The sequence below is a fragment of the Microcaecilia unicolor genome, chromosome 6 (genome assembly GCF_901765095.1).
Source record: "Microcaecilia unicolor chromosome 6, aMicUni1.1, whole genome shotgun sequence".
NCBI lineage: Eukaryota > Metazoa > Chordata > Amphibia > Gymnophiona > Siphonopidae > Microcaecilia > Microcaecilia unicolor.
The window spans coordinates 245,621,236-245,632,529 of NC_044036.1; the positions used below are offsets into that span (position 1 = coordinate 245,621,236).

Here is an 11,294-nt window from a genome sequence, read left to right on the forward strand (position 1 = left end):
AATGGACTTCTCCCTCCTCCCAAAGTCCCATTAAAAAAATTCTCCCCGATAGTCTAGTGTCCCCCCACAACACCAATCCCGTACCTAGAAGAAGACAGAAGCAATGCCCACTCACTCCTGCCTCTTGGTGCCGTCATCTGCAAAAAGGCAGCGCCCTGCCCCACACACTGCATCCTGGGATGCACTGGCAAGGTCTGTATCATATAAGGGAGAAGTTCCCTAGTATTATATGGTTAAACAGGCCCTGCCCAGTGCATCCCAGAATGCAAAATGGTAGTACCCAGTGGTGTGCTGGAGCCGGCTCGCAAGAGCCGTTTGTTAAATTTACTGGCATCTTGCAAGCCGGTTGTTGGCCCGTGCGAGCCGGCTCGCCTCCGCTCCCCCGCCCTGCTAATCCATCTTCCGTCTGCCCTCTGCTCCCCGATAGTAGCCCTGTTGGTTTCCTTTCTGCGCTGCCGCCCTGCCTTTAAAAATTTTATTTTCCCTCGAGGCGGCCAGCGTTGAAGCGAAGGCAGCAGGCTCAGCTTGGTTCCTGCCTTCGTTCCGTTCCTTCACATCATGGCTCCGCCCGTGCGCAAACAGGAAATACGTCAGGCAAGGGCGGAGCCATGATGTGAAGGAACGGAACGAAGGCAGGAACCGAGCTGAGCCTGCTGCCTTCGCTTCAATGCTGGCCGCCTCGAGGGAAAATAAATTTTTTTAAAGGCAGGGCGGCGGCAGCGCAGAAAGGAAACCAGCAGGGCTACTATCGGGGAGCAGAGGGCAGATGGAAGATGGACGACCAGGGGAGCAGAGAGAGCTGGAAGATGGCGGAGAGTAGGGCAGGGGGGAGACGAGGATTGCTGGACATGGGTGGGTGGGTGGATGGAGAGGAGGGCGGGGGAGAGGAGGGTTGCTGGACATGGGTGGATGGAGGGGAGAGGAGGGTTGCTGGACATGGGTGGATGGAGGGCAGGGGAGAGAGGAGGGTTGCTGGACATGGGTAGATGGAGGGCAGGGCAGGGGGGAGAGGAGGGTTGCTGGACATGGCTGGATGGAGGGGAGAGGAGGGTTGCTGGACATGGCTGCATGGAGGGGAGAGGAGGGTTGCTGGACATGGGTGGGTGGATGGAGGGCAGGGGACAGCAGGGCTGCTGGACATGGGTGGATGGAGGGCAGGGGAGAGCAGGGCTGCTGGACATGGGTGGGTGGAGGAGAGGGAAGGGAGAGAGAAGAAATGCTGGATATGGGTGAAGGGGAGGGAAGAGTGAGGAATGAGATGAGAAGAGGGAAAAGGAAGAGAGGAGAATAACTGCAAATGGACGGAGAAAATAGGCAGAAGCTGAGGACCAGAAATGAAGAAGAAAGGAGGAAAGAAATAAATGGAAAGGAAGCCCTGGAAACGGAGTTAAGAGGACAGATAGCAGCAGAATCGGATACTGGGCCAGCATGAGCAGAAAAACAGTCACCAGACAACAAAGGTAGAAAAAAACTCATTTTATTTTCATTATAGTGTTTGGAATATGTTCACCTTGAGAATCAGGTGCTCAACATTAACAGTTTATATTTATTTACTTATTTATGGCATTTTATCCCACATTAAACATGAATTAGATTGGAACCTGGGATCATTTAATAGTTTTTTCCTGGAGAGAGTAATGCATCCCCCCCCCCCCCCCCACGGCTATAGCCAGCTCTGCAATTTGGGGGGGGGGGGCGCAGAGGTGGACCGGGGAGAGAGCCTGTTGTTAAAAATTTACCAGCACACCACCGGTAGTACCCCATCCCACATGGTGCCGATGACAGCATCCAGAGGCAGGATCAAGTGGGCATCGCTACTGCCTCCTTCCGGGTATGGGGTAAGGGGGAGGGGGCACTAGACTACCAGGGAGGTTTTTTGTTTTAGGAGACTGGGAGGTGAGGACAAATAACACTACACTACCAGAAATTTGTGTGGGTGGGGCCATGAGACCACCCCAGAAACTTTTTAATGTAATATCTAAGAGAGGGAAACAGGCAGGCAAGAAGCAGTCCGGAGCAGGGTAGTTTGGTTGGAGGGAGAGGAGTGCCAATTGACACTGACTCCTCTCACCCAATCCTTCTATCTGTCCTAGACCTAGCAAAAACATTTTCTGCACTAAATGAGCAAGAGAATGCTTTTTTATTGGGGGTGGGGGGGAGAGGAAGGGGCATGGCTGCAGGGTGCATAATGACTGCACTAACATGCATTTAAATGCATTTTAATAAGGTCATGGTTTCGGTATGAGTTGTAACCCGCCCTGAAGCCATCTAAGCATTCGGTGCACAATAATGTACATGCAAACTCAGTGCTAACCACATTTTAACGCCAGTGATAGTTTTGAGCATCAGCCCTAGAAAACAAAGTTATGCACTAAAATGCCACATTTGGGTATGCACACTTACACCTATTGACATGGTGTGAGCCTACTTTTAAATGTGAGTGCATAGATGTTGATTTACACTAATATTCTATAATGGAATCTGGGTACCAGATTTGAAGTGCCCAGTTACAGGATTGCCCCCTTAATTTCTCATTGACTCAGGTTCAAATTTAGATTATGTTTATTCATTCATTCATGTATTTATATACCGCTTAGAACTAAGCTGTTTATAGTTTAATTTTACAGGTACTGGGACTGTCCTTAGTGGGCTCACAATCTAAGTAGTGCATTGTACTACTGTTGTACCTGGGGCAATGGAGGGCTAAGTGACTTGCCCAGGGTCACATGGAGCTGCAGAAGGAATTGAACCTGGTTCCCCAGGATCTCAATCCACTGCCGACCATCAGGCAACAGCGAGAATCAAACCCAGTTCCTCAGGTCCGCTACACTAAGCATTAGGCCACTCCTACACTGAGGCAGGGACATATACCTTAATTATACTTAACACCACTATACCGTATTGTGTATGTCTCGTAGCACTACAAAAATGATAAGTATTATTATTATTATTATTAGGTTACCCCTTCAGTTCTGTGGTGAATTCCTTCATTAGTCTCTCTTTAAGCTGATGCAGAAAACCTAAATCCTGAAGTCAGAACAGGATGAGGTGAGTGAGTTTGCACTGTTTAACAGAATTGTGTTTGCTGCATTAGTCCACATGAATATGGGAAAATTAGGTTCTTATCTTGGTAACTTTCTTTCCTTTAATCACAGCAGACAAATCCATGAATCCATGCTGGTAGGTGTATACAACCCATCAGTTAATGGATTCATCTGCTGCTGATGACAAGGAAGTACAAGATTCAACAACAAAAGGAAAAACAAAGTCCATTCAGTTCACAAAATTTTACCTCTAAATGCATATAAAATTATATGTTCTAACATGTTTGACTGCATTACTTGAACATCCATTAATTTCTGAAGCCAACTGAAAAAAGTACAAGAAAAAAATATATATTTTTGTTTAACAGTTTTCAGATACTTTCTTTAGGTATGACCTAACACAGGGAGCATAGCTTTAGAAAGCTCGACAGAAATGGATGGCTAATTCAGTAAGAAATCTCACCTACAACTTGGCTGTTGACCCTCATTTCTTTACTTTTATATATATAAACAGTTCTGATCTTGGTAAAGTCCTGTTACTCATGCAGCTATGAGCAACTGAACATGTCTCTCTTATTTAGGCAATATGGGTGGCTCTAAGACCACATTTAGGGCCCTGTTTACTAAGCCTATCTATAAGTGCACTAGCATTTTTAGCATGTGCTAATGCTAGAGACACCCATAGGAATATATGGGTGTCTCTAGCATTAGTGCGCGCTAACAACACTAGCGCACCTTAATACCTTCTATCAGCTATCAACAGTATATAAACAGCAGCGTCTATAACAAAACCATTGTTTATTTTGAATATGGTGCCTTGAGTTATGTGCACAAACCGGCACATGTAGCCAATTTGAGCAACTTAATTTAATAACGAGCTAGTCAGCGCCTATAATTGGAAGGTAACAAGCAATTATCAGCACTAATTGGCAATTAGAATTTACATGCACTACTCACTAAGCGTATTCTATGACAGTCCGCATAAATTCTACAATGCAGATCCCAAAAGGGGGTGTGGCTATGGGAGGATCATGGGCAGGTCGTGGGCATTCCAAAAATTTATTTTCAACACTTTTAACCTGCTTATAAACTAAGCGGTTTCTATAAAACATGATACTAATACACAAAAATAAATAAATAAAATACATCTTCATTAACATACATGACATGAAGTGCTGTCATCACAAATTCCCCAAACCTGCATTGCCTATCAGAATAAAAGCTTGAACAAAAAGCTGTGTTTTTAATAGTTTCTTAAATTGTTGAATACTATTGCTTATGCGCAACTGGCTAGGCAGGGCATTCCACATAATCGTTCCTGCAACTGAAAAAGCTGATGCTCGGTTAGCTGCATAATGTGCAAAAGATACTAAATGCAAATTCAAACATTTAGTAAAACCATATCTTCAATTCAGTCCAGATGAAAAAGTGATAACCTGGCCAAAATACCAAGGCATTTTATCATGAATCTCTTGATCAAGGAGGGTTAAAACTTTATACTGTATTCGATATTTCACAGGCAACCAGTGAAGTTGTTTCAACACTGGTGCTATATGTTCAAATTTACAGATGCCAGCAATCAATCTAGCAGCTGCATTCTCTACTATTTGTAATGCTTTAAGCCTATACTCTGGAACACCCAAATACAGTTACAGTAATCTACTTTTGACAAAACCATCGCCTGAATAACACTCCTAAAATCAACCAGACATAACATAGGTTTCAAACAAAACAACATCCAAAGTTGATGAAAAGCTGACTGAACCTATTCTTCAGGTACTCGGGGATATTTCCTTTAAGAGCATGGAAGATCAAAGTTTTAAATTTAGCCCTGTACTGTACTGGTAGCCAATACCTTACCTGCTATTCCCAACTTCCGTAATCTTGCCAATAATATGGCCCCCATCAACAGAGTCAAAAGCAGATAACACATCCAAAGAAATCGAGCAATAACATTGATTTCTATCCATACCTCTTCTCAAGGTATCAACTGTAGAGATTAATGTCTCCAAACTATGGGCCTTTCTAAATCCATACTGAAATTTGTTCAGACAATTATTCACTTCCACAAAGTCTTCAAGTTGTTGCAAAACTGCCTTCTCCATTACCTTCCCCCCAAAAGGGACAACACAAATAAGGCTATAACTACCTATACAATCAGAATCTAATTTCTCATTTTTTAGCAATGGGTTTATAGTAGCTTGCTTACAAACGACTGGAAGTTCAACCTCTTTTACCTATTCACAATACATGTCAAAGGTAAAGCGATTTTATCCGCCATTTGGCGAATGGCTCCAGTCGATCAAGGATCCAACATTGACCGTGTAGGTGTAACCATAGAAACCATTCTTATCACCTCCTGAACCCTAAAGCTCCTCAAACCTAACCCACTTAGATTCCACAACCTGCAAATTCTGATAATTCTCCTATTTACAAATCACCTACCCTCCTTTCTAGTGCAACCACCTTATCCATCAAAAAATCTGCATAAGCTATAGCATCAGGTCCACTCTTCATATCCATTGACCAAATACTTCATACAACTCCTGTGGTCTATTCAAAGCCTCCTGCACACGCTTCCTAAAATAATCATTCCTCATCCGCTCACACAAATCAAAGTATTCCAGTAATCATAACCCAATCTGCGCCTAAAGTTAGGCATGGGCATTTACACCAGCTTTTGACTGGCGTAACTGGCTACCCCTAAATTCTAGTCGTGCGAATGGATTTATGCATATTCTGTTTACAAAATACTTCTAAGCGTGTTTTCCTTTGGCACCAATTTTTTTAGGTAATATATATAAAATTAGGTCCTTAGGGGGTGCCAGACTGGACAACCACCAGGGACCCAAAATTATGCATCAATTTCTTTTGGGGGGAGGGAGGGGAAGGAGAATTTTATCAATTGGCTTTACTTGTTTTTAACACTTTAATAAATATCTAATCACCCTGTGCCACCCCTCGCCACCCAAGAACCAGAATTAATTTTCACAGCTATTTCATGAATAGGAATGTGAAATTGCAATTGAAAAGGTCCAACTTTAGATCATCAAAATTGAGCCTATAGGGGAGAGGCCACAAATTATAATACATTATGCTAGTTGTGGCTCAGATTATTATTCTGTTTGGTATTACAGAACACTGATAAGGTTTCATTAGTTCCTAACACCTCCCCCTATTTCCATTTCTAGGTGTTCTTTATGATAAGCATAAAACCATCTTGTGTATTCAACAACCTACCCATCTGTGTAATTTTTCTATTATATATATGTAGCAAGTTATGTGTGCAAGTTTATAAACACAGAGGGACACCAGGTGGTATGCTAAGCGCAGGAAGGCCTAGGTGCCAGAATTCTTCAAACACTGCCTGCCAGCCAGCGAAATGTGGCTGGCACAAATCCCCAGGCTTCATCAAACAGAGAGACCAGCCAATGAAGCTGAGGGAAATTCCTTGGCTGTGCTGGATGAGAAAGGGAGAAAAGGAACTGCTCATAGTGGGGGAGTGGGAATCCCAGGTCCTGCCAGCTAAAGAAACATGAGAAAGATCTAAAAAATGGAGTATGGAGTGAAAACATGAGAAGAGCCGATAAATATGAAAAAAGAAAGTGAGGGTGGAAGGGAGAAGTATAAAGGACTGTACTGAAACTGAAGTGAAAGTACAGCTGAAGAAAGCAGAACTGCAGGTGTACACTTGAGAGATTTGCCACCTACAGACTTAAAGAAAAATTACTTTGGCTGACAGGAGTGAAGGCGGAGGCAGGCAAATGAAAAGGTAAGATGTGAATGTATTTCATCCCTGGTGAGTAAGTGCTGCAAGTAATATACACCTTTAGAAATTACTACACCATAGAATACAACTTTCCAATCATGTCAGCACAACATCAAAAGGAATTGCTTGTTATATATACACACACAGATGGATACTCTTATATAACGTTTGTGTATGAGTAATAGATATAAATAAATATGTGCATGCTCGCACACATTAATCATCACAAAACATTTTTTGATGAGGAAATTTTATGCCAGTTTGTAGTTGTTTGAAAACACGTCTCTATACACTATAATTTTGATCTTGTATATGCTTTTATGTCGAGTAACAATTTGTGGGGGCTTCGGGTAAGCAATGTAGGGGAGAAGATGATTTAAAAAGCTAATAAATACATGCACTACAGAGACTACCCAGTGTCCGAGGTAAACGAAGTAAATAACCATCTGCAGACCTGCTCATAACAATGACACACCCCTCAGCTCTCTCCAGGGATTATCATGTTCTAGTTTCCCCTAGGATCCAGACTGTTCTCGTTTCCTCCCTATGTACAAGTTTCTCTGCAGGCTACACTTATCCTTTCAGGGCGGTTTACGTAACATCGTTGTCCTAACTGTATAACTTGCAATCAGCCGTTCTGCAGTTTTTCGCAAACAGGGCTTCAGTTATATTTTAACCGTTTCATGTGTCCACCTCCTGAAAAGTGATCTTCGTTATGGCAGTGAAGATAGCGACCCAGTTTGGAAAGCAAAATATGAGTACGTTCTTATTAAACAAAACCCAGCGCAAGCTATTAGCTGGGGGTGGAGGGCGGACGAAGGAGAACAGCTATTATTGAATAACTCATCTGGCACTTAAACCAAAATCATTACAACACTTCACTTTTCATTATGACTCGTTTCCTTTCCCATACCATATCAGTGTTGAAAGCTTTTTACGGAACCGGTAACAAAATAATAAAAAAAAAATATTGTACAGGAATTTGAGCCGAAACACTTTCACCCATGAGCACCAACAATTTCAAAATAATTAGGGGGTGCTAAACACAATACAAATTACCCCTCTCTGGACACTGAAGGAGCTGACTCCTACATTTGCACCCATTTTTAAAGGAAGAAATATCGCCCGCAGTCCGCACATGTCGTTTACCGGTTCAATGTGTGCAGCATTAAAAAAAAAAAAGTACCCAAAACACAACACTACAGCTCTGCTCATATTTACAAACTTCGCTTTCCAGTCTCAACTGGCCATCTGCAACACCTTCACGGGCAATCTACGAAAAGAGAAACCAGCCAAATATCCCACCGGCGTTCAGTTAGCTAGCGCCGCCCCGAGAATTGACTCGGCAGAGGGTGAATCCAACCTCAGCGGTACACACGAGAGAAGCCCATCTCTCGCCTTCCTTACCTTCAATGCCGGGGGCGCCTTGACGTCTTTGGTCGGGACGGAGAGCAGAATGATGCCTATAATCCCTGCCAAGCAGAGTAGGAGCGGTAACACCACCGCTAACACTTTTCGCACCATGCTGCTTTCCTTCGGGCCGGCAGCGAAGCTGTGGACAGCTGCTTGACGCCTCCGCAGCCCATGCACAGCACGAGGAAGGCGGTGCTCCGTGTGAAGCTCTCCGCCTCCCTGGCAGTCCTCCAACTGCCGAAAGGAGTCGGCAAGCGTCAAAGCAGAATCGCTGGAAGAGGCGCGTGAGAGATAAAAATGAGACGGAGAGCAGCCGAGACGCGCCCATATAGGCTCGGCCAGAAATTAAGGAGGGGACCCCCTCCCCCCCCCCCCAAAAAAAAATCCCCTCTCCTCCTTGCCCTCCTCCATCTCTCCCCACTCACCATTACTTTACACAACTTTAAATGATTTCTTCACCAGCTACAAAACAAGGGTTTACAAAACTGATCTGGATTCTGGGAACTCCAAGGGACAGGTACTGGAGAAATCAAAACAGAAATGCATTTCATTTTGTATTGTACACAATCAGTGGTATCTTCCTTGTGGCTGGTGGGGATCCCTGAAGCCTCATCAGTTGATGGCCAGAACTGCCAAACTCTGCAGCATATGACAGCAGTATTTCAGAGCTGCTGTTCCTCCTACTACATTCACATATGAAAACTGAACATGGGGGGGGGGGGGGGGGGGGGCAGTAGTGGCACCTCCCTCTGGGTGCCAGACTGGAGGAGGAGGTCAGCTCAGGTATTTATATTTTGCATTTGGGTGAGGAGAAAATTTGGTGCCTGCCTATTTGGGGCTCAAGCCCCATCCCCTCCCCTCCCCCATCAGCCCTCTGTCTATATTACTGAGTACAATACAAAAGCATCTTGTGATGTATCCCAAAGATAACAAAGTCCAATTAATAAATTCAAAATAAAACACTTTTTTCTATCTTTCTTGTCTGAACATTTTATTTTTTCAATATCTTGATCACAGTTTCTCCTTTCTGCTTTCTTATCTGTCTACTGCTAAATATCTGCTGTCCATTTTTCTTTTCTCCTCTCTTCTCTCTTGTTCCATTCCCTTGCTATGCCCACCTCTAACATTGATTTTTCCCTTTCAGCTTCTCCCCCCCCCTTTTTTTTCTTTTCTACCTCTGTCCATTCAAATTTCATCCTCTTTCTCATCCTTGTTTTTAATTTTCAGCTACCTATCAATTTTCTGTCTCCTCTCGGTCCCTAGCTCTCCCATTTTCCATCTCACTCCTTTCTCAGCCTCATATTTCCTTCCATCTACTCCCCATTACCACATTTCCACTTCTGTTCTAACTATTCTCAGTTGTCTTCTTGCCACCCCCCCCCCCCCCACACACTTTTGACCTCTCCCACACGGTTCCACCATTTCCAAAATCCTCTGTCCCTCTCTCCACTCTTGTAGCCCACCCCATTCTCATTGCCAAACATCTCCCTGTCCCTTTCTCCCCACCCCATAGCATCTTCCTGCCCCATCTCTCTTCCCTCCTGCACCCCAGGGGTCCATCTCTCCTCCTCTCTCTCCCCCCCCCCCCCCATGGTCCAACATTACTCCCTTTCTTTTCTGTTCTTCTTCTTCCCTCACCCCCTTGATGCAACATTTCTTTTCTCCCCTCCATCCCATTGTTCAGCATCTCTCCCTCTCTTCCACCCCAGACCCAGTATTTCTCCCTCTCTCTTCCCTCCCTTCTATCCATCCCCAAGACCAAATTCTCTCTCTCTCTTTCTTCCAGACTGTCCTCCCATCCAACATCTATCCCTCCCTCCCTACCACCCTCAGGTTCATCTTATTTCCCTTTCTCTTCCTAACTGCCCTTCCATCCAGCATCTCTCCCTCCCTCCCCACCATCCCGAGGTCCACCATTTCTCCCTTTCTCTTCCCTCCCTGTATCCTATTGTCCACCATCTCTCTCTCCATCTCCTCTGTTTCCAGGCCCATCATTGCTTCCCCTTTATCTTCCCCCACCGGTCCAGCATTTTCCCCTCTCTTAGAACCCCTTCCCTTGGTCTACTTTAACAACAGCTGTTCCAGGGGGCTCACTGTGGGCCAGCATGTCTTCTCCATCTCTCCACCCCCATCCATCATTTCCCTCACCTTCCCAGCCTACCTTTAAAATGCATTGTTCTTCGCAGGGGGTTGCTGGTATGGAATCGATTCTGATATCCTTCCCGCAAACTTCTCAGCATTTTCTCTCTGCCATGGTCTGCCTGGGCGCAACAGAAAGTTGTGTCAGAGAGGGGCGGACTGTGGCAGAGGGAAAGCGACATGGAGGCTGCGGGTAGCATATCAAAATCGTTGAAATGCTGGCAACCCCCTGTGAAGAACAATGCATTTTAAAAGTAGTCTGAGAAGGTGAAGGAGATGTCAGACGGGGATGGAGAGAAGGAGAAGACATGCTGGCACACAGGGGGCCCCCTGGAGCTGTGAGGCCCAGGGCACCTGCCCTATTTGCCCCTCCCCTCGCCAGCCCTTGGTTTGGGTCAGGAAAGAGTACCCAGAGTGAGAACCAGTGCTTTTCTCAGAATGAGCACCGAACTCCAGAGCACTTTCTAGAGTCAGACAGCCGTCTATCTTGTTTTCATAAGAATCTGCGATACAGGGAGACATAAGGTAAATTGCCCAACCCCACAAGGAGACAGCAGACTAGGGATGCTCGAGCTCATGCCATTTAACCCCTCTGAAATCGTAATCTAGTGTTGTAGCTCCCATATATATATATTTATGCCAAATGTGTGTTTTAGAACAAACCCCCCTTCCCCTTCCAATAGGTGGGAAAATGTGGGATACAAATGCAACAAATAAATAAATAAATAAATATTGTGTGTGTCCAGGGAGAGTAATTTGTGTTCAGTTTAGCACCCTCAATGATTCTGTAAAATTGACTCCTACGATAATCATTAGGCCATCCCTGTGGTAATACCAGACTGAGGGTTACCCTATTTTTTTGTATTTATTTTTATTTTATTGCATTTGTATCCCACATTTTCCCACCTATTTGCGGGCTCAGTGTGGCT

General features: G+C 44.6%; 1 protein-coding gene across 2 annotated transcripts in view; it reads right to left on the bottom strand.

Annotated features, from left to right (window-relative positions):
* Positions 1-8,447, bottom strand: part of ENTPD2 (ectonucleoside triphosphate diphosphohydrolase 2) — a 238,373-nt gene extending 229,926 nt beyond the window's left edge. Inside the window, exon 1 of one of the 2 annotated variants that reach the window (XM_030207023.1) lies at positions 8,221-8,446. In XM_030207023.1, coding sequence (XP_030062883.1) covers positions 8,221-8,337 — 117 coding nt within the window. In that variant the 5' untranslated portion in view covers positions 8,338-8,446. Of the gene's footprint in view, positions 1-8,220 lie in introns of both variants that reach the window. The other variant, XM_030207024.1, reaches the window with a different exon arrangement.
* Between the last annotated feature and the right edge of the window lie 2,847 nt (positions 8,448-11,294).